A 24,168-nucleotide genomic window follows, 5' to 3' on the forward strand; every position below is an offset into this window, starting at 1 on the left:
ATCAGGATTGTGGTTGCCCCTGAGGGACACTGAAAGGGAGGACTCTACAAAGAAGCCTTCAGCCTGTTGCAACTATTCTCTATCTTGATCTGGAGTATGTACAGAATACAAACCTATATCCTTAAGACTTGTGCACCTTTGTTTATATGTTATAAGAATTTTAAAAAAAATAAATGGATTTTGGGTAACTCACAGGCTCTCCATGGGGCTGGGGTGGGGAAGAGAACCAGATGTGGGGACTGTGAAGCCAGGGACAGTGTCCCTGCTGAGTCACAGATTTGTCCATTAAAGACTCCTGTGCTGCCACCGGGCCACTACAGCTTACATCTCTCAGAGCTCTAACACTAGACATGGGCTACTGCCAACAAAATTGCAGCCACAGCTGTCTCTGTGTCACCCTCCCACCGCCCTGGCCAGAATGGATTAGCCACAAGACTGCTCATTTGTGGCCAAGCTTGCAATTCAAAGTGTGGAGCAGTGGTATCAGATTGGCAGAGCCTTGGTACTTGCCCCTTAGTTGCAAGAGAGGTTTGGAGACAGAGCAGTGCTACCATCTCATAAACTGGGGATCCCTCAAACTTAAGGCAGAGATTCCAATAGGAAGCATCCTGAAAGCATAAGAAATGTCTGCACAAGGTAGGTAATTCAATTTCTCAACAAATACTTAGAGTGTGTCCATGTGTACTAGCCATTGTGCCCCTGAAGTGCCACGTCCTCTTCCAACCATGTTGTCTGACAAGGTCCGGACATGGAAAGAGGGAATTCAAGGAATCCATCTTCCTGGAGGAGAACGTGGCATACAAAGGGGGGCGGTAATTTTCCTGGGATTGCTCTTAGTAACTTCCTTGTTGATATTATTCATGGTCTTGCTTTGAACCTTGATTCCCATGAGAACAGGCCATGAGGAGAAAGAGGCTCGAACCTTGAGGGAACTTCTGAAGGGACAACTAGTTCTCCCCAGACTACTGAATTATGCCCAAATTGTTTAAACAATGTGTTTATAAACCTGAGTAAGAAATTATCCCCGACTGTTCCCATAAAAGAACTCTCTGAACTATCCAAACAGAAATAGAATAAGACATGAGAAAGTCAAGAATGGCCTGTACCCTACAAAATCTAATACAACCGTGTATCACCTTTTAGGTCAATAGGTTTACTGTGGCTGGATTTCCTGTCTATCTCTCCTTACATGTTTGTTTTGGTAATCAAAAGGTGGCGGGATTCTTAGACACCTGTATTTCAGGTTCATTGATTCACATAATTCTAATAAAGTTGTACAAAATAATTTCTTGACCAGAGAACAAAATCCCCTCTAATGAAATAGCCCCTGAATGTCTAAAAGTTGGTGGAGAACAGCCCCTCCTTTACCTTGAATAGAAAAATACAGCAATTAAAATTAGACAGGCAAAGAAATAAGAGAAGCTGGTTAGCTATTACAAACTAAGCACGGAGAAACAATTACCAGGGAGTCATAGCCCATAGTACATAGAAAAACATTTTAGACAGAAAAGATAGATAGCTAAGTTAGACATCACAAAGGCCTTATAATAAATTTCCTATAACCTCTACTCAATCTAGCGTATCCTTATGCCCCATGACAAATTCTGAGAACTTTAATAAACAATAAGGCATTCAAGCTCTGTTTAAAAATAGCATATAGCTATTTTTAATTGTCTGACATCCGGGTAAATTTTTCTGCTTCGCCTAACCACAAATAATAATCACTGCCTAAAATGAAAATATAAAACCCTGCTTGTACTTGCAATAAATGGAACAGAGCTTCACCGTCCTCTGAGGAGTGATGTCGTCTGTCTCCCGTCGCCGACACCTTACCCACCTTTCAGGAACCCCTGGACCCTGCTGCGGCTGGACTGCGGCACTGAAGGAAACCTTTGGGTTGCTTTTCTATTAGGTTGTTGTTTTTTCTCCCTTACTGGCAGGAAGGGAAGGAATTTGTGCCCATTCAGGGTGAAGCTGCTGAGAGATTAAGTTTAGATCTTAAGTACTAGATTAGTTCTTTTATTTCCAGACCAACATGAGTTCACTTTTTCTTTTATAGGTTTATGAAAAGCAAGTGTAATAATCTCAACTACCTTTTTCCTAAAAGAGGAGAATCGATTACTTTTAATAATGAACTTGAACCGTTGGAATACTTATTAATGACGGTAGGTTCCAGCTCGTGGAGGTCTTGGCAAATTGTCAGGATCTTGCCTCCACAGCTCCATTCTTGCCACTGTTGCAAAACTATTGATAGCCCAGGCGCTGTGCCTTGGGGTGTAGTTGCGACATCAAAAACAAGAACAAAAGTCAACTTGGAGGCTGTTGGGCTGATGAAGAGTTGACAAGCAATTGTTTCTGGAAACATTCCTCTTTGCTTAAGTTACTTTGATAAAACAAACAATGACAGATTAATTTTAAACAATGCAAAATATATTTTTTTAATGCAAAGATGAAGGATGTTGGTGAAGTCAGGTATGGCTGGAATTTAGACGGAATTACAAAGCCCTGTTCTCAAACCAGTGGAGATGACATGCTAGGAGCCTATTAACGGCCGATGCTCTGTGTGTGTGTGTGAAGATAGGGAGAGAACAAGAGTGCTGTAAGCATTTGAAACAAGTTCTGTAGACATTGTAGATGTGGTATATGGAATAGAGCCACTAGCATTGTCCTGAGTATATATTAAGATATCAGTAAATAATTGTGGCCTGAACTTGGAGCATTCTAAAAGGACTTTCCTACCTTGAATATTATATTAATAGAATAAGAGGGAGATATTGGCTCTTTGGTTATAGTATCCACACAGCCTTATGATTTCTGAAGAATATTTAATGGGACCTTGATTGCCGTTATGAAAATGAGTACAAATAAAATTCCACATGTATTTAGTACCAAGGTAGCTGTGAAATGAACCAAGGGATATAACCAAGATGAGAATTTGCCGAACACATAAGACCCTGGCTAACACCCTCTCTGATAAAGTCCTGACCAGGATCACAGGCACATTTTTGAAGGGCTTTTCTGAGGTCAAACTGCATTAATTGTATCATCTGTGGAAATACAGACTTTCTAGCAATGTTCCTCTCAATATTTAGAGGTTATAGTAGACTTAAACAAGTTTGTTTTTCTTAATACAGCACACAAATCATGCCACATACACTTCCTATTTATTCCATATGTCAAGGATCTTTTGGTTGAAAATGATAGAATTTCTAGTGAAAGTGAAATACAGAGGAAAGAAAATTATTTGCTCAAAGTTCAGAAGCTAGGCTAGTTTTTTTAAAAAAATTATTTATTTACTTTTAGAGAGATGGGGGAAGGGAAGGAAAAAGAGGAGAGAAACATCAAGGTGTGGTTGCTTCTCACACACACTCTAGGTTGGGGACCTGGCCTGCAGCCCAGGCCTGTGCTCCGACTGGGAATCGAACCGGCAACCCTTTGGTTTGCAGTCAGCTGCTCAAACCACTGAGCCACACCAGCCAGGGCAAAAGCTAGGCTAGTTCTCAGCACAGCTGGATTTCCTTGAATGCCAGCAGAAATCTGTCTCTTTCCATCTCTGCTCTCCATTCCTTTGTGTTGATTTCTCACTCTAATGGGCTTTCTCTGTCTGGGGGGAATGTCGACCAGTGCAGTTCCGAGCTTATTTGGTCCTCACAATGCATAATCCCAGAAGAGAGAGCAGATTTCTCTCTTCCATCATCAGTATCAATATTTGAAAAGAACTCTGAATGACCTACCTGAGTCACGTCCCACTAGGCGATCGTGCTGTATGTGTGCATTGGGCAGGTGAGAAAGAATCCCTTCGATAAAGTGACAAAGGGACAGGGAAGGGAGACAGTGAGCGAGTTCTGGGGGCTGTCATGTGGGAATCAAGGGTTAGTGGGTGAAATGAGGGATGAGTGTGAAAAAAAGAATAAGCTGTCCAGAGACCACCTAGTGGCCACACTGCCTCTTCTCACCCATCTCCCACCTTCCTAGACTTCCTAGATGAAGTAGACCAGTCTCCCGGGCCCTCAGCTGTGGACATAGTATGATTTGGGGGCAGGATGAAGGGTCTTTCTGTCTAAAATATATATACTTCCAGTTGCACAGTGTGTCTGGAGTGAGTTTCACTCCTGGCAGAGCACTTGCTTCTAGATCAATCTTTTACAGGAAAAAAAAAAGCCCCAAATGCAAACATCTGGCAGGTCTGCCTCATTCACAAGAGCATTGGTCAAGCATAACCGGCTGCTTTCTGTAACCATCTGGAGGTCAGAAGGCCCAGGGCTCCTGAGAAGGGGAGGAATGCCCAGTGGGCCAGCCCCTGCCCACATCAGGCCCAGGTGCTGGGGGTAAAGAGGGACCAGCTATTGTTGAAGAAATGTTGAAAGGAATTGAGGTCTTAGCTTATAAGGAAAAAAATCTGTATCTTTGGGGCATTGAGGTCCCTGTCCTTGGACTACCCCTATTCTGAAGAGATCAATTGCAGGAGGTTTTCTCTTAGTTCTGCACAACCTGCCGCCTTACCTTCCTGCACAGGTTGGCGCGGGGGCGCAGAGAAGGAGATGAGCAGAGACCAGAGCTTGTCAATTCTGACCCTGTAGCAGAGAACTTATACACTTTACTCATCTTTTAAATAACCCAAATAACAAATATTTCAAAGTACAGAGCAAAAATTAAAAGATTTATTAAAATAGGATGACAGTGTATTCCTAACACAAGGAAGAATGTGACAGATATTATTTTTCACAACGTATTTCATTCTTGCCTAAGCGTGTCTAAGGGACTTGCCTAAGCATGAAAGCAAACGCAAAGCAAAACAGAAAAAATAAAGCCCAAACTTGATGCTACCTAATAACTTTCATGAGGCAACCATAACTGTTTTTTAAACCATGCTTCAGAACTGTTGGATTTTATAAACACGAGGGCTGTTGGCCACACGTAATCCTTACTCCTCACGCATAATTCAAAACCATAGATTAAAGTAGCCTGTTGTCTTTAGTTACGCTCCAGTTCATTTTTTCTGACCACAGGGGAAAGCAATAAAAGCAGTTCTCCAGATCTTGTTGCATCTCTCACTCTCTCGCTCCATGCTTTTCTGAATAATTTTTAATCCATTTATTATTGTGCATAACTATCTATACCCAGAAGTACTTACTACATTTTTATCACATTTTGGAGCAATTTTCATGAGGAATTGTACATATGTTCTCTAACCTGTCACAAGAAAGACAACCTTACACAGATATGTAAGACTGAGCCCAGAGTGAAGAAGGCAGCTTTCTGCCACGTACAGGAAATGCATGTGGGCCTCAGGCCACACGCATTTCCTGGGGGGCAGCATGGCCAGTGGAGCTGCTAGGACGTCTTTGGAAGGCGTTAACTGGACTTACAGTCTCTGCCAGCACCAGGCCATCTCCCAGGTCACCTGTCACCCACTGTGTGCTTTCTGCTGTAGGCCAACATCTCTGCCTGGTCCTCAGCCATCCCACGCACCTTGCCCCACCACTACCCCCGTCCCCAGTCAAACTGTCATTCATAAGATCCTAGTACATGGGAATTACGAAGATGCAACCAGCAAGAGATTCTCTGTAGGGAGGGTAGAGTAGTAAGTGTGGTATGAATGAGAGTTAAGATTCCTTTCTAACTTTGTTGCTGAAAAATATTATGCCTGATTTTGAGAATACGGTTAAATTCTTCTAAGGCGATATTAAAAACAAAACAAAACAAAAACAGAAACAAAAACCTTAATGTGAGTATGGGCTAAACAAGGGAAATGAATTGGGTAGACATCCTTCGGTACTTGGATGTTTTGTGAATCATCTTGATCTAGATATTAATCCAGACACCATGAGGTATTTTTTCAAATACTATTCTTATTTACGTAGATAAGAAGTTGTTCATCGAGTAGAAATAATTTATAATAAAAAATAACTGCATGAAAAATTATATTAATATAAAACAGAAATATATGGGAAAATCGTTCATGTAAAAATTTCATTCATATGAAAGTTGGCACATCTATGTCAAATTGTCTCAATAGAGAGTGAAAAAGAATGCTTCAGGATTGCTTGTCTAAAATGCCATTTGTCAAAACTTAATTCAACAACAGTTTGTTAAGTGCCCACTATTTCATGGTTCTTAAATTAGAAGGATGGAGATTCTCGTTAGGGATGCTACATTCAGAAGTAAAGCTCTGTATTTCATACAGCCCTTATTCTCGGCCTCTTCTTTAAATTCTAATGTGTTTGGCAGGGGGCATATTGCTTAAATTTAGTTTACAAATGAAATATAAAAGAAGAAAGAATGGATAAACAAAGAGGTCCCCAAAGTGTAATGTGGTTTTAAGAAAGAAAATACAAAAACAGTTGTCAATGAGATCCTTCAAACATGAGCCAACCCATTTTCAGAGAGCTTTTGATTTCCTTGTTGCAGAGCACGCCACACCCCTTCAAGGGATCTCCACACATCTCCCTTCACTTCTCTGGCTTCTTCTGTCTAGCATCGGCTGGTATATTTCAGCTACTACACAGTAACCAGTGTGAGATGTTAGAGCTTCAATTTCAACAGTTCTGTGAGTTCCCTCATAGACCTTTTGCTCCTATACACAGAGAAAATAAAAGAGATGATGAATGGTTTTCAGGAAGTCACTGATTGGCTCTACTTCTGATGCAATCAGTAAATTGTTCCTGGTCACAGTAGTAGATGGGCTGTAGGATTTCTTCCCAGACACACTCTCCTTCTCCAGAGTCCTGGATAAACGGGCAGGTCAAGTGGCCGTGTGGGTACCACGTGAGGGCTGCTGATTGCTTGACCCAGTGGTCAGGCTCTTCTTCCAGAATTTGAACTGTGCGGTCAGGAGAATTGCTTAGATTTGGAGACAGCTGTAGACATGCAACAAGTGACCACAGAGAGGCAGATTGGGGTTCTCCTCTAAGATGTGCTTCTCCATTTCACCTTCCTAGCCACTACAGAGCCTGGTAGCTCTATACTTGTTGCTTCTGCCTGTCTATAAGATTGCTTATTATTTCCTGGTTAAACCCCTCCCATCCACCTATCTATTTTCTATTTGAACCAGATTGAATGGGGTCCTGTTCCTTAGAATTAAGGATCCCTGTCTTAGAGGGCCACCCAAAAAGGAATATTCAACTAACCACCAAATCAAGATAAAGACACAGACAATGAATTAAAACATAATAGCAAAATGGGCACAAACAAAAAATGCTCTGATCCAAAAGCCACTTTAAAATAAAGTGTGGAAAGTCCACACAAATGAATATTTGTGGCGGTGAGGTGGAACGGAACGTTGTTAATGCCAATCTTTAGACTTGCGGGGAGATCGAGTGGAGACCAGGTGAGTGACTGAAAAGACGCAGACACACACACACACAAACTCTGCAGGTAACGCTGAGCACTAATTCCTTATCAATGAGGGTGAGTGAGAAGGAGCTAGAAAATATGCAAGAAAAAAATAAGAAGGGATACAGTGGCAAGAGAGAGGATATTTTATGGCTAAAAGACTAGTCAAATGAACAAAAGAAAAAAAGTGCCAGACTTATCTACTCATCTGAATTTACCTTTTCTAGTGAATTGCTGATTATAAAGACTCGATATACCAGCTCATAGTAAGTTTCCATTGACATATTTCTTCCATTTCGGTTTCTGTATGGTAGATCTGGGGCACGGAGAATCACAAACAAGGATCCGTTAACCTGGGTTACATTCATGACCGGAGGATCTATTTTTGCTGGAGAAAAGAATAGGAAATGTTGGCAAATCATTTAAAAAATGTAATGTTCGCATGGATGCATTTTGCATAACAACTCATTATTAAATTCAGAGATCTGAATAATAATTATGAAGAGACACTGCTGGCACCTACAATATAAATATCTGAGAAGTTTCTTTGAAGATACTTCTTTATTTATAAAGACTAATGGATTCTGTTTCAACTTTAAAAGTACACTTATTTCTCAGTCTCCTTTTAAGATTTGCCTCCCCAACTAAGGCATCTTTTGTCAGGATTCCCTCGATACCTGGTCTTACTCAACATTCCCTCCCAGCCAATATTCTCTTCCTGGACAATTCTATCAGTGCTCGTTGTACTATATGCAAATGGCCCACAAATTCGTATCTCTCGTAGTCCTGGATCTGTATAAATATTTCCCGTGGGTGTCTGAAACCTTGAATGCTGCTTTTAACTTAAGAAGCTTTTCTTTCTTTCTTTTTTTTCTTTTAATATTGCTTTGTCTCTAGATAGACACTAGGAACCAGAACCTTGTAACCTAAAATAATTCCCACTACTCAGAAACAGTTCCCATGTAGGTCAATGCATCCTGTTGGTTCCTTAGGCCTGTATCACAGACTCTAGGAACACGCTGTCCTAACATCCTAGAACTGTGTTTTCTAAAGCATGGTCTCAGAAAGCCTCAGGATCTGTGGCAGGAGAAGGCAAAGTTGGAGGGTGAGGAGAGAGCAGGGAGGGAGGGGCTTTCACTATTGTTTCAGCAAAAGTCACTCTGATTTTAACTGTTTTATTTTTATACACTGGTTTTCTTATTCTTCTACCTATAAGGTCCTGGCATAAAGCTTTTTAAGTTTTTTTTTTTTCTTAATAGGGTATAGAAATAACTCAAATGGTTCTTAACACTATCTCAATTAAAGTATAACTGAGCCAAAGCTTCACCTCATCTCAGCCAATGTCTTTGGCTAATCTTACCAAGTATCTTAATGGGTCATAATCAAGAAGGCTTTGTTTGATGGATAAATTTAAACTGGACCCCATTTCTAGGCTTGAATACAATAAGCACACTACCCTGAAAAATTCCCCTCACTGGAGGATACCAGCTTAGTCATTCAATCTCCTTTTCTTCAGCGAGAGAATTGTGGGTGCAGTGGATTGAGCTCGAATCTCAAGTTATTCCAAAAAACAATGTGCCGGGTACCATGGATTGGTTGGCTCAATTCTCATTCTGCTCTCCCACTAGTTGAAGGAAGAAAAAACTTAAACGTGACTTTTTCTAATCTCCACTACATCTAGCATTTGGGCCATGATCCAATTATTAATAGTTTGGCTCTAATGGAGGACCTTGTACCAGTTAGATCATTAGGGTGAGATTTGGAAGGCACGTGAGGTAATAATGCTGCAAGTTTTAAGATAAATCTTCTTTCATCCTTCCCTGAGGGTAATTGCAAAATGGAGAAAGGTAAGTACAGTTGCTTTGCCTAATAACGGACCCTGATTCTGAGCTGACAGTAATCCTTGGGGACTCAGAATGTGCGGAGGGTTCTTGTAGCTGTCAGGTAATAAACGCAAATTCAATGAGATGTAGATGCACACAGCTGACAGAGTCAATTTCCATTTAGGTTTTCTGAGCTGTGGCATGAAACCTACTACGGGGTGAGAGGTCAAATGGAAGCCAATGGAATTCTTCCTTTGAACAAATAGGAAGTCAAAAGTACTGTTGTATCCCCGGGGAAACTGCAGAGTTTCGTGCATCACAACACCTTGAATGATGCAGAAGCAGTAAGATGTATCACTTCCCCATTTAACTCATTTATTTGTATTATACCCTCTCCCCCACACCCCACAAAAAAAGATTGAATAATAAAAGGGATAATCGTAAAGGTACTCAGATGGTGACTGTGGTGTGATTTCTATTCGCTACAGTGTCTCTGTTCTGGAGCCAATCAGCACAGCCTTTAATATACAGTTACTGCTTTAGAGAATGATTTTTTCTCTTCCTTTGTCCAATAATTAGAAAGTACCAGAACAGTTTCCTTCACTTGGCTTTTGCAGACATGTGGCTCTTTGTCACATGCAATGTACAGAGTCATTGATCCTTTCTCAGGGTATCATTTTGACCCACTAAATCGATCACACGCCACTGATTGCCTGTGGTGCTCCTCAAGTACTGGGCACCACTGGGGCTTTAGAAGCAAACTGTTGGATTTAAATTTCCTCTGGGGCTCGCTTAGACATGTCCTCTCATGGAAAAGACAAGTGGCTTCACTTGGCATCCCTACTGCTGGGAAACTTTCACTGGGCTTCTTAGACCTCTATGAATTTTGAGTGAAACACATACCACATTTAGTTGTGCTACCCATTTGCAAAGTATTCCGTGGGATTTTGAGCTTTTGAGTGTTGATTTCTCTACGTCCTCAGCAACACTTACCTGAAGTTTTATAATCTAATAGTCAGGTAAGTGTTTCTGGGAATGTGGATAAATCAGAACCTCATGGGAATGTAAAATGGCACAGCTGCTTTGGAAAACAGTCTGGCAGTTCTTCAAACGATTGAACATAGAGTTACCACATGGCCCAGCAATTCCATTCCTAAGGTACGTGCCACAAAGAAATAAAAACACATGTCTACACAAAAACTTGCACCTGAATGTCTAAAGGACCACGATCCATAATGGCCAAAGGTGAAAACCACTCAAATGTCCATGACTGAGGAATGAATACACAAAATGTGGTATATCCATGTACTGGAATATTATGCAGCCACAAAAAGAAATAAAGTACTAAGATATGATGAAACATAGATGAACCTTGAAAACATTATCCTAATGAAAGAGGCCAGTCACCAAAGACCACATATTATATGATTCCATTCTTATGAAATGTCAAAAATGGGGAACAGTATAGAGACAGAAAGTAGATTGGTGTGCTTAGGGCTGAAAAAGTAAAGGAATAGGATGGTGATGCCAATGTGTATGGACTTTCTTTTTGAGGTAAAAAAATGTTCTAAAATTGAGTGTGGGTGATGGTTGTACACATCTGTGAATATACTTGAAAATTGAATTGTATACATGATATGGGTAATTATAAAGGGTGTGATTATATCCATAAAGCTGTTTAAAAATCTAGGTGTGGGCAGCTTAGGCCTGCTTGGTAAGTTCATTAATAAAGCGGTGGTGTGAAGTGGATGGAGACCAAACATAGACTCAACAGTATGGACTTCCTCTTGCCAAGCCTGGACTGACACGGCTGAGTGTCCAATTTCCCAGTAGGATGAACCAAGCCTAGTATATAGCTCCTTTTATATAATTGATTTTTTGATTCATTTCAACAGGGAAGGGACAAGTGACGGTGAAATAGATACTTTTCTGATTATAGATTTGTCTTCCCTGCTTCAGTGCTTTTACGAGCGATCCCCCTGACCACTCCCACTCCACGGATGCAATGAACACTTTACTCATGAAGCCAGTGGCCCACGATGCATTGCTCATGACAGAAGAACTAAGCAAATGTGGAAGAAGTGAAGCCTTACCACGTATCTCATCACTCAGCAGCCCATGGCTTTATAGAAAAGTAAAGTGCATAATGTAAAACTCAGTTTGGGAGACAACACCTTGAGAAGCCATCTATGAACTGGTATATGTTCTAAGCTTGTGACCAATAATATATGGCGCTGTTTCTTCCATAGACAGAATTCACTGGTTTAAGATACCAGATGCGGCAGTGGGAGGGGCAATTCCCATAGCAAATGGCCCATGAAGTAGTTGCTTCCCCTGTACCTGATCCTTAATCCTTTTGGTTATAACAGCAAAGATTTCAAAGAATTGGAAACTAAGGCTTCCTCCTAACTGTTTGAAGCTCTTGGTGACATTTAACCAGCAAGGAGAAAATGAGGTCCTGTGTTGTCTAGGACAATTAGTTCTGGTTATCAGAGAGAAATAGAATCTTTGTGGATACAATGGGGGCAGAGAGAAGTGTGCCTGGTATCCTCTGGGGTATCTCTTAGAGCTCCATATCCTGTGATTAAAAGTTAATGCAAGATTGTATCAAAAGGACTCAAATTCCTCCAGACTAAAGAGCTGAGGTGCTGGCTGGAAACAAAGTGAACATTGATTTAATGAGAGAAGAAGTTATAAATATTATCAAAAGCTCGATGACTGGTTGCAGTTATGAGGACTATAATAAATACATTATGTTCTTTCTTGTTTTGCTATGTGTAGCTGTGTACATATACAGTAAACACTTTTTTTTTCTCTTTTCTTTTTGTCCACTCCTCTTTTATATAAGTTCTGTTGGTAATGATTTATTTTTTTATTTTACATCTTAGATTATAATATTCTTCTTCTTCTAATGCTTACTTTCAGAAACTTAACCTCCATGCTTAGGAAGGATCTAGGGCTGTACACCTCCTTTCTGCTGTCTAAAACTCCTTTTTTTTTTTTTTTTACCTAGGAGGTAACAATCTTGCAGAGGGATACAGTGTCAGCTCTGCAGTCAGATGCGGCTGAGTTTGAATCCTGATGTACGTTATACAGGCTGTTAGACCTGGGCAACTACTGAAGCCCAGATCTGTGCCTTGATTTCCTGGCCTGTGAAACAGGGACAGTGAAAACCGTCTTCTAGCATTGGTCTGAGTATTAGGTCCAGTGAAACGACGGTGTGGACCTCGGCAAAGCACAGCGTCTCACAGCTGGCCGTGCTCTACGAGTGCTATTCAAGGGCAAGAAAAGCAAATGCAAAGGAACTCATGGCCTCACTTTCCCACCAGGGAGTGAACCTCTGCGTCATGGTCCAGCCAGAGTGGGTCCCAGCCGAGTCTGTCCTCACCCTCCCGTAATAAGCCTCCTGTACATCTGAGGTTTCATTGGTAAGGTCGCAAAAGAATGCTTGAATACCCCAGCAGTCCTCTTTATTTTTCCATTGTCTTTGTCCATACCTACAGAAGGGAAAAGAGAAATACCTGAGTTTCTTTTTTCCATTGAACGAGTCTGCAGTTTTTTCAGTCTATTAGTTCTTTAGACTGGTTGAAAATTACCCTCCAATATCAGTACTACTGTGAAAGCTTATGGATACTCTAAAGTATTCTTAAAAAGATTTCTTCGTGTTAACCAGAGTAATCTCCTGCTGAAAGATAAACTCAAGTCTGAAAAGTTCTAGAAATATTTAAATACTTAGTGCAGTTTTTCTTCCGTTGTATGGACCAACTTCTGTTTTTGAAAACTAGCTTTCCACATCCTTAATGCTTCAGAGGTTTTAACTCTGTGGTTTTCTTCACTTCTCATCAGCCTGTTGTTGAGTAATGTGGTTGATTCTGAGAAGTTGCTACCATGTTTGATCTCAAGTGATGCTTAGCCAACACATATGGTCAATTTCTTTATTGAAAATCGAGGGGGGATTATAGTTAGGGTTGTATACGGAGACCAGTAATGAGGAGCTGGAAGAGAGGGAGGAGTAACCAGGAAAATTAAACAGAAAGTTAGTGAGGCAGAGGCAGATAGATTGATTCATCCTGAGACTAGGGGATGGGTAACAGCAAAAGGGAAGATTAACGCTTACTTCCTTATCAGTCACAAATCAAAGAAAATGCAATAAGATGATGGTGAGAACAGAGCAGGAATTAGAGGCTGGGAGAAAGGCTTCCAAAATATTTGTTAGAGGACTTGAAATCTATGACTTTCTACAGAATGAGGAGCAGGCTGATATCTTTACTTTGTAAACTATGTATCGGCAGTTTCCTTATATCAGAAGGTAACATTAAAACAGAACCAACAATATAGATTGAGCACAATTTAACAGTTTTTAATTGCTATGTATTGATAAGACATTGTCTTTACTGAATTCAGCTGTGATGACTTGCCTCTCTTTTGATGCGATACCTTGTCCTTCTGTCCTGTCTCGCATGGGACAGACATTAACCGCAGACCCACGTGCACTGGATCGGGCCACAGTAAAAGGTTTCAAAAACATAAATCTGCATTGTGGTTGGGAAAATACCACAGAGCTAAGACTAGATGTAGGCAGTCTCAATTTTATACAAGCTTGGGAGCCCTCATTAAGAAAAAGTATTGCAAATACGTAATTCTTCCCTGTTGCCCTAAAGTTTAACCTCCATTAGTATCATGGTAAAACAACTTGTAACTCACTTTTTATGTTGGGCCACAAGTAGGCCCACTTTGGACCTATTGAGACTGCCTACGGGGGAAGGAGGACAAAAAGAGCTCCAGTCCCAGCTTCCTACATGCAGGAAGTATGTCCAACTCTGCACAAGTCTATTTTTGCAATGGAGAAATACTTACTGTAAAGATTTGTAAATTATACCCAGATGTAAGAAAAGCAGCAGCAGTAAAAGACTGATAGACTTCTAGAAATATTCCTTCTGAAGTTAGTGAGAGGTTAGTTAATGAAAAAAATCTGACCTTGGACCTACTCCATGCTGGAGAGACATGATGAATTTATGGAATAAAAAGTTTTATTTTGGTCCATAGCTGTATCTGATTTTCTGAATTTCTGATGAAAACCCTTGAAAATTACACCATAACAACTCCTGTCTCATGCTCAGCCAGCAAGCAAGCTATGTAAGAGAAGGAAGAACATCAAAAAAAAAAAAAAAAAAAAAAAAAAAGAGCAACAAACTAACCAACCCAGGAAATGCATGAGCGGTAGAACCTGCCATTTGCAAATCAGGAACCTCTGTGTTCAGGCCTCGATTCAAGAGAGGAGTTGATTGCATCTGAGTTTTGGCAGCGATGGCCCTGAACTAGCTTGAAGATCACATGAGAGCAACACGCATCAGCACGTTCCAGTTCGTGTTCAAGTTTACAGGAGTCATTAATTTTCGAAATGGATTTTCTAAATAGTAAACACACTCTAAAAAAATGACTTTTAAGATAAAAATGTATCTTACACCCTGACCTCCAGGTGTCCCATGACTTCTTTTTCAAGTATCAATAATGTCAACTTAGTTAAATGCCTACTATGTGCCAAGCAAGTTGTTTCTAACGCTCCCTTGACAAACACGTACCGAGAGTCCATCACGTGCCAACTCTGTTGGGACGCCGAAGGTGGAGCATGTAAGGGCTTGGCGCTGGGTTTTCAAGGGCTGACATATGTCCCCAACAAGCCGCATGGCATCATGCATTTTGTGTCACCAGGTAGCCTTCAGGGGAGAGAAGACAATCCTGTCCCTACCTCTGGTTTTTCTCAATCTCTCTGAAACTGAAAAAAAGCTCAGATCCTAACGCTCCATTGAATTCTAGCCCATGTTCTCCCAGCAGCCATGTCCATCAGCTGGAAAACTCGAATTACTTACGTTTTATACTGCACAAAGTAGACACTGCTGTTGCTGGCACCAGCCCTCCCAGGCTGCCAGTGCAGAGTGTTGTGAAAATTTCGGGACTGAAAATGTACTCTCTGAGGCTTCAGAGACTCATGGGCTGGATGAGTTTCTAAAATAATAAGAGAGGGAAACACACCGAAAATCGATACGGCACTATTGCTATTAGCAGTAGTTTTCAGTGTAATACCTGGGTCAAGATTTCCTAAAGTTGTGCTGTCAGTGCAGATGGTGGAAGTGGAGCCCAGAAGGCAACATTCTGAATCTTCAATGTGATCATTTTGTGCACGCTGAAGTTTCAGAACAATTGTGTTTCAGACTAAAAACACGTAAGTGATATATCCTCCCACCCCGTTCCCATACTATAGAGGAAATAAACAGTGAGAAAATATTGTCTTTAGTCCCTTCCCTGATGGCTATGGAATGTAATGACTGGAATGAAAGACTCCCCCCAACGCCGTTCACACACCTTCCTAGGAGCTACCATATTCTTCTGCTCTGAGGCAGAATTTTGCCTGGGATCACTTTTGGCTCCAGACCCTGAGGCCAGCACTTGGTTCTTCCTTTCTCAGGCTCTTGCTCAACCTCTGGGTCCTGCCTCAGTGTCCTCCACCTCTCCCAGCAGCCTCGCTGCATTCCGGGCAGTGAGTTGGCTTTGCTGTCCCACTCCTGAATGGCTGTGCTTACCCGCCTGCACCCTGGCTTCAGGCAGCCCGGCACAATTGCTCAGATACACTGTAGACGCTGTCGAAGGAGACCGCCCAGACCCTGCCGTGCGGCCTAGTGGCCCCGAGAAGGGTCTCAACAGCAATCATGGCAGGAAAGGGGATAACTGCCCTGACATAGCTTGTACTTTCCTCCTCAGGTCATGTGGCATGGGTGGCCCCGTCTCACCTGCACTTAGTCCCATGGAGGCAAGAGACCTTTGACAAAATTTTCTTCTGGAATCTGAAGAAAACCAGAATATGTCACCCCAAAATATGCCTCTTTGACATGGAAATTATTTTGAGCTCAAGGCAAGGAAACAATATATTCAGGATATCTTTTCAAACCCTGCCCCCTTTTCTGCCTAAAGACAGGATGTAAAGTCTCCTTTTACTGGAGACGGATTCCTATCAATCCAGAGATGGCACCAGAGGAATCTGCAAACAATCCAGCTTCCTGTCACATATTTAACTTTTCCAGAGTTTTCCACTTTCGGAAGCCTAACATTGTTTGCCTTTCTCCTGTCATGTGTCTACAAATGTATTTTTCCCCTGAAGATACTATGTAAGATAAAAGTGTTCTAACATTTAACATCTAACATTTAATGTCCTAACACCTGACATATATCATTCTAACCCACCATTCTGAGTTACTCTTCATTTAGGTTTCTCCTTTGTGATGTCTCTGCATGCATTATTAATAACTTGTTTTTCTCCTATTAGTATTTCTTTTTGTTAAAGGATCCCAGCCATAAACCTAAGATGTGCAAAGGTAAAGCTTTACCTCCTCAGCAGATCCAAAGTTTCTGAAAAGGGGTAGGAAGTGGAACAGAAGGAGGAGTTGGGAAGCATATCCTGTTTTTCCCCTGACCTCACTTTCTCTTCCTGCTCCACGGTGGTGGGTGTGGTCTCCATCGAGGGTCTCTGCAAAAGTCCTTCCCTTTTCCTGGAATACCCACACACCTCATATCTTTGCTCAAACATCACTGAAGTGGAAGCAAACACTCGTAAGCCCATGACCTCAGTTCTGAACACTCACAATTTGTTATTTCCTAATGTTTCCTCAGGTGTTTTTCTATGAACCAAATAGTGATAATACTGTTATTTGGGGCTTTTGTTTTTATTTTTTTGGACCTCCTTCAGTATATCAAACGGTGGCATGTACTTGGAAAGAGTCTGTTGCCGCCATTATCAATCATATTTAGTATGTAAAAATTCCAAAAGTTTTGAGGAGCTGGCAGGCACACATTCCGGAAGCCCTTGCCTACAATTGATGCTGCCCTGCAGAGAGATGGCTCAGTGCCCCTTTATCTCACTCGTCTAGGGGTTTCCTCTCTCATCATGACCACCAAAACAATAGCAAATCACTCTATACCAGACGCTTGGGGGCTTTCACTTGCAGTAACGCCGTAATCTGCACAGCTCTTCTATGAAAAAGGTACTGTTGTGATCTTCCTCTTACGGACTAAAAACTAAGCCCTGAGGAGCTGATGGAACTTGTGCAGTAGCAAACTCCGGAGCCTGCCTGTCACCACAGAAAACCAGGAACAAAGCCTCTGGAGAGGGGAGCTAATGGACAGAGCAAAACAACTACAGGCTGGAGGTATTCTTCCTCCTCCTCCCCGCAGCTGGCAGTCACTGAACGCTGAACACATATGAATATTAAACTTGTATCAGGCACGATGCTCAAAGCTTTCCTTCTTATTGCATTCCTATAAGCACCAAATAAGGCAGGTATTTTTATTCTTATTTTTACAACAGGGAAGCTGAGACTTAAAGAAGTTGCGTATCTTGCCCAAGGTTACAGTTCTGGTAAGCTGCAGAGCCGGGATCATTTTGGTAGCACATGGATTCCTGCCATATATGCTAATTTAGTCCTTGCTATTACCAAGGACCAAAGGCATAGTCTACGTAACTCCACGCAATCCTGGGAGATGGAGGCTTGGACTGTTTTTATGCAACTGCAGTTACAGGAAACTTGAGCCACTTACACTGAGAGGTACCCATCTGTTAGCTGGGGGTTCTGATGGCCTTGCTCAGAGGTGTGTTGGGGTGGTAAATGGTCTCTGCTCTTGAAGAGTTCTCCATGAACACCAAGAGCAAATTCTCATATGTTTCTAGTCTGCACCAGGCATGGCTCTATGTACTCAGCATGTATTAATTCATTTAATCCTCACAATACATACAACTCCCATCCTACAGATGAGAAATTTGAGGCATAGGGGTAGTAAGTCAACTGTCCAAGTTTTTTTAAAGAGTAAATGGCAGAGCTGAAATCCAGACTCAGTCTGACTCAGAAGACTGCTTGTACCCGCTGTGCTCTCAGGTTCCCGAAGGCAAAAGAAGTGGTAAGCAGACAGAGGCGGATGTACGTTGGTCCTTAGCAAGTTTTTTGCACCCACTAGGAGTGCCTCCTCTGTAGTAGCTACTCAATAAACCCATGTGGATTTATTCAGGCTGCAGAGAGAAACGGACTCCACATCTGTTCTGATCATTTTGTGAGGGAAGAAAGCTGACAGTTTTACAAAGCCCAGAAAAACATCAGTGCCATTTCTAACAGTGCCTTGAACACACTCAGATGACAGAGCTGCGAGCATTTAAAAAGCAATGAAGCACTTACCTGCTACACCCGTCAGGAAGAGACTGATGAGGAAGCCTAGAAGGCAATGTTTGGGCGCCATGGTTGCGAGTGGGACTGGTCTGGCCACAGCGTTCCCCCGAATGAGAGCACAGCTCCAAACAGAAGAGGGAATTAGAGTCCTCACGGGGAGCATCCTCACGTGAGTTTAACAGTGGTTCCTTGGAGCAATCACAAAGTTTATTTGTTAATACATTTTATTATTATTTGGGAAATTATGAAAGTAAAAAATTGCTTCCAAGGACATTTGCTATAAGTCACTTTGATGTGGAAGCTTGATTTTGCAGGGATTAGGGATTCATTAACTGTACAAAAGCCAAAAAAACACTGAGGATTGGTGGAGGGCAGGGTAGGGCAGGGATTGCGCAAGGTGCTCACAGGTGAGTGGATGGAGGAGCTCATGAAATCTTAAGGGAATTTGAGCCCTAGAGGCAAAGAGGTGCCACCCCCACTTTTGTTGATATGACGATTCTGAGTAAAGTGCTTGGCAGTTACAGCTATCAGTGTTCAAAGCAAGTGAGGTCCCTGATTGGCTCTTCCTTTTCCTCTCTTATTGGAAGCTCTCTGACTAATGTCTCTGGTATACCTCATACCCTCCACACCCTCTGCCTCTCCTCAGGGCTCACTGCCATACTCATCGGTCTTCCCAGTCTATGGTGGCCTTGAGTCCCCCTCAAGTAATGCCTCTTCCTTTGAATTCCCACCCTCAGTGCCCATGAATCTGATAAATATTTTGCGTAACTTTTGAGTAAGTCATACCAAATGAGTCCTTAAAAGGATTAAGTGGAGAAACCATTTTGAGCTACATTAGATCTTTTTCATATCTTCTTGGAAATCTGATCAAGCTAGGTCATCTGTTCTTTGCCCATGATTCATTATATCTTCTTTCTTACCAAAAGTTTTATCGCATATCTTTAGAGGCACTAAAACTGTACACTAACACACAAGAGAGTCAAAGATATTTTTTAAAAGAGGCTCAAAAGAGGAAATATATTCTGTCTTCTTTTTCCTCTTGTGTAGTCTCTTTCAAGTTCTTGGTAGAATAGCCTATCTAGTAAGGTATAGTGTTGGCTGCTGAGCTGTACTGATTCATTCACTCATTCAATAATTTAACACACATTTGCTGCACTATCGTGCTCTAGGCATTGTTCTCAGCAGCAAGGCTGCAGCAGCAAATAAGAGAGGCATTGCCCCTGCCTTCCCAGAGCCGACCTCTAAAGGGGGAAACCGACGTACTGCAGCACATGGAGATAACACCAGGCGTTCTAGTGCCTCCATGCTGTGTCGGACTTCTGAATCTAGACTCCTTACTGCCCTCTCCTCCAAGTGAAGTTTCCACTGTTTATAAGCTGACTTAGGTTTTCAAAGAAGAAACTTGCAACATATCTCAAGTTCATTCCCTTTGCACCTTCTTGGTGCTCCTTACCATCTAGCCTTATCAACATCACCCTTTACTTACTGGCTGATAATACCCTCTGACCTCTAGATTTTGCAATAACACTGGTATTCATTTATTTTTTTAGTTTTTAATTTCACTTGGGGGTATATTTTTTCAATTGATTTTAGAGAGAGAGGAAGGGAGGAAAAGAGAGAGAGAGAGGTTGAGAGCGAGAGAGAAACATTGATGTGAGAGAGAAACAATAATCGGCTGCCTCCTGTATGTGCCTCGACCGGGGATCAAACCTGCAACCTTTCAGGGTACAGGATGATGCTCCAACCAACTGAGCTACCTGGCCAGGATGACAGTGTTGGTATTAAAGGGGAGATGATAATCTGTATTTGCACTATTGATGTTCAATAGCTTTAACACCAATAGCTCTTGTTTTGAAGCAAATTGCTCCAAATTCCAGTTGAGGAAAAAAACATTTGAATTCAAGGTTTAATAAGCAGGGCAGCAGAGAATGAAATCTGGTTTCCACTGGGTTACTGACTTTGTAGAACAAATAAAGGAAAAGTAGTGGGGAAAGGGAGAAGACCATACAGTACACTAAAACCCGAATTCTCTCAAATGTGGGAGCGTTTGTGCTGTTAAATTTCGGAAACCGAGCCTGCCCTGTTGGCGTTCAGCGGGCTCTCTGAGTGTGTGAGCATACCTGCAGGAAGCCGACACTGACAATACGCCTCAAGGTAGAGGAAAAGATAAAACTAAATTATGAAACCCCACCAATTCGGGAGCAGAAGAATTTGTACAGAATTGTTTCAAAAGTAGAGAGCATAATGAACCTCCATGTCCTCAAATACCCAGTTTCAACAATTATCAGCTCAATGCCCTCTTCCCCAGCCCCTTGGATTATTTTGAAGCAAACCCCAGACATCCTGTCATATCATCTGTAATACTTCAGTGTGTGTCTCTAATAAATAATAATACAAGTGATAACCAGAATCCGATGTCACATTTTAAAATAATTAATAATAATTCATTAATTAGATGAATTATTGGCCTGCTGGAAGCCACAGGGAGAAAAGAAGGGGATAAAGTCTGTTGACCAGGCACCGTGCTAAGCCTGCAGTGATGAGCAAGGTGGCAGAGCCAGTCCCCATGGAGCCAACATCAGTTTCTTCAGCCAGGGCTTGGTAGTGAAGGGCAATGTGTTCCTTATTCGCCTTCAGAAAAGTGTTTAAAAACTGATCTTCTGGACTACTTCACTGGGGGGTTTATTCAAGGGGTCAGATGAAACTGGTTTCTGCTCCAGGCACTTTCCCTTATCCTATAATTTAATAAGCAGCAGGAGAGCTTTTTAAAGGTCTACAACGAATTATAACTTGAACATCACCCTTCTCCCCCTCAGACCAACAGAGAATCATGCCTATAGCAATAATACCTGGGAAACTATTTGTCCTTTCTTGCCTGCTGAACCCTCAATAACTCTCCTGAGAAAAACCTATGACCTTAAGCAGCTCTGCATTCCGGAAATAATTGTCATGCATCCAAAATAGTTTATGGACTTGAATTAAAAAAAAAAAAGAACTTCATTGTCAAATACAGGCAATAAACACAATGAACCATCTGATCAACTTTAATTTTTATTGATTTTCAGACTATGAACACTACTGTATTATTTAAAATCTTCATTCTTAGGACTTAAGGTTTCATTAAGGCTTTCATTAACTTTGTTCTTCATTCATATTTTTTCTGAACAAAAGATGCTATTAAGATTGTCCTTGACCAAGGTCTTTCACTGATCTTGAAAATTCTGCTGAATGATCCTCATTGTGCCCTAGCATGTGCCTGCACATTGTTTCAACTCTTGAAAGATTTTCATGGCATGACCAGAAGCAAGCCAGTTGCCAGCCCCTCCGCTGCACCCCTTGGGTCCCCACCACCATCACCTCTTGCCTGATTTGTGGCTGCAGCCTCTTTTCCACTCTCCCTGCTTCTGCCACTGTCAACTACTTCAGGGGGGTATTCCTTTTAAAAAGTCAGATCGAAGCCTTTGCTGAGAACCCCCCAAAGTCTTCCCATCTCTCTCAGAAAGAAAAAGTCAAAATTTTCACTGTTGCCTGCAAGGTCACTGTATTACCTGGCCCTGTTAATTCTAAATTCATCTCCCACAACTCTCTTCCTCACCCTTGGTGCTCCAGAATGGACGGTCTTTTTGTTGTTTCTCAAACATGCCAGGCACATCCCAACACTGGGACCTATTACTAGTTGTCCCCTCTGCCTGAATGCTCCTCCTGAGGATATTGGACATTATGTTCACCTGGTGAATATCTGGTGAATTGGTGAAAATGAATATGACATTAGGAGTGGGCATGAATTTACAAGATTTAACCTGAAAGAACAGGAAGATGCTTCTCTGCTCTTTTATGGCCTGGGACGGTTGTCCTGATGGGCTTCTCTGATCTGAGAGGCCAATGAGGTTCAGTCAGGCACACACAGGCAACACTGGCCTTTGCAACATTGTGTGGCGCCATGGCCAGCCCTTCGGTGGGACCAGTTAATCCGTGTGACCGAGGAATTAGCTGCTTCCCAGGGAAATCATCTGGGTGCTTTTCTGGGTGGGGTACAGGGACCCAGGGAGGTGGCATTTCTTTGGCAGTTTTCTAGTTTTAATTCTCCTAGGATCATTAGTCTTTTCAGATTTTCAATTTCTTCCAGGTTCAGTTTCTACAAATTGTATGGACTTTAGAAGTGTGTCCATTTCATTCATGCTTTTACACTTATTTGCACAGTTGAGCAAATTATTCCCTTAAGAAGTATTCAATTTCCCCTGCTTCTGTGGGTTTCCTTTTATAATTTTCTATCTTGAGTAATAATATTGTCACCCTATTCTTATTTTTTAGTTGTTAGCTAGTTATTTATCTTTAACATTTTTGAAGAAACCAGGTTTTGTAACTACTTTTTAAAAAATGTTATGTCTCATTCATATCTTCATTTACCTTTTAAAATTCCTTCTTTCTGTCTTTCATTTAATTTGTTGTTAATTTTTATAAGAACTCCTCGAGTCAGATGTTTATTTTGTTTGTTTTATTCTTTATTTTACATTAAGACAAGTGTTTACACCAGGAATTTACTCTGAAATACATCCCATAGGCTCCCTCTTTGGCTCTAAAGTGAGATATTTTCCTTATTTTTTTTCTCTAACAATTTGCAACTTAGATTACTTTTTCTGATGACAAGGTTTTAAAAAAGAGAATTAAAAACAAAATTTCCCAGTGGAAAAGCTGTTTAATTTTCACTGTTGCTTTTTCATGGTTTCCAGAGAAGAAAAAGATGCTGACTTACGCAACCACGCACAGTGTGGAAATCCCCTCTCTTATGACTTTGCTTTCTGGGAGCTGGCGGGCAGAGAGAGGAATTAGTAGAGGTTAATTTATTGTTCACAAACAAAAATAAACATGGCCAGACAACTGCTTAAGTGTCTGACGCATGCCAGTCTGACAAGATGTGCGCTCAGCTTCTAAGCAGTTTTCAAATCCTTATGAAACGCAGTCAGGGAAATGCATTTTTAAAGTGATGACTTCTTTTGATCTCATGTACTGAAGCATTATGTGTGAGCACCATAATAAATAACTTATTATGTATTTCCAGCTTCACCTAAGGCTATTTCTGGAGCTAGTTTCAGGGTTGTCAAAGTTAAAGCATGCTGTGTATTCAAAGACAAGTGGAAGGTTAATGTCCGTTTTTGAATACAGAAAGCTAAAGACAGCAGACCAATGTGGAAAAAGCCTGGACTTTGGAGGTAGGTGAAACCTGACTTCAAATCCCTCAAAATATACTTCTCTGAGTTTCCCCCACTTACAATGGGGTCCCATCCTGGTACTCAAATACCGCAGGATGCTATTTCTTATCCCCGCCGCCCCTCCCCAAATACCCAGAGAAACCCAGAACAGCAAGTTCATTTGATTTCTGGAGTCTCTAGACTCTTCACCTGAACCCTTTTAAACATCCCACATTCAAAAGGTACAAACCTCCAATTGTAAAATAAATTAGATCAGGGGGCTGTAACGTACAGCATGTTGACTAGAGTTAATAATACTGTGCCATGTCCTCTTCCAACCATGTTGTCTGACAAGGTCTGGACATGGAAAGAGGGAATTCAAGGAATCCATCTTTCTGGAGGAGAACGTGGCATACAAAGGGGGGCGGTAATTTTCCTGGGATTGCTCTTAGTAACTTCCTTGTTGATATTATTCATGGTCTTACTTTGAACCTTGATTCCCATGAGAACAGGCCATGAGGAGAAAGAGGCTCGAACCTTAAGGGAACTTCTGAAGGGACAACTAGTTCTCCCCAGACTACTGAATCATGCCCAAATTGTTTAAACAATGTG

At 41.5% G+C, this 24,168-nt stretch overlaps 1 protein-coding gene across 1 annotated transcript; it reads right to left on the reverse strand.

Annotated features, from left to right (window-relative positions):
• Positions 1-4,653: 4,653 nt before the first annotated feature.
• IL22RA2 (interleukin 22 receptor subunit alpha 2) lies at positions 4,654-18,500 on the reverse strand. Its single transcript, XM_024551666.3, has 5 exons — positions 18,377-18,500; positions 15,029-15,164; positions 12,477-12,655; positions 7,554-7,723; positions 4,654-6,577 (listed from the first exon to the last, which is right to left on the reverse strand). Exons 1-5 carry the CDS (start codon positions 18,435-18,437, stop codon positions 6,428-6,430), a joined length of 696 nt encoding a protein of 231 aa, XP_024407434.1. The 5' UTR covers positions 18,438-18,500; the 3' UTR covers positions 4,654-6,427.
• Between the last annotated feature and the right edge of the window lie 5,668 nt (positions 18,501-24,168).

The sequence above is a fragment of the Desmodus rotundus genome, chromosome 11, assembly GCF_022682495.2.
Source record: "Desmodus rotundus isolate HL8 chromosome 11, HLdesRot8A.1, whole genome shotgun sequence".
NCBI classification, from domain to species: Eukaryota; Metazoa; Chordata; class Mammalia; order Chiroptera; family Phyllostomidae; genus Desmodus; species Desmodus rotundus.

What these genes read in the sequence shown, in the direction of transcription:
- IL22RA2 (XM_024551666.3), bottom strand. Translation starts at nt 18,437, where the DNA reads ATGGCGCCCAAACATTGCCTTCTAGGCTTCCTCATCAGTCTCTTCCTG. An exon ending in CTTCCTGACGGGTGTAGCAG is followed by an intron (nt 15,165 to 18,376) that starts GTAAGTGCTTCA and finishes TTATTATTTTAG; the next exon opens with AAACTCATCCAGCCCATGAG. An exon ending in GTTCACTCCCTGGTGGGAAA is followed by an intron (nt 7,724 to 12,476) that starts GTGAGGCCATGA and finishes TCTTTTCTCCAG; the next exon opens with CAAAAATAGATCCTCCGGTC.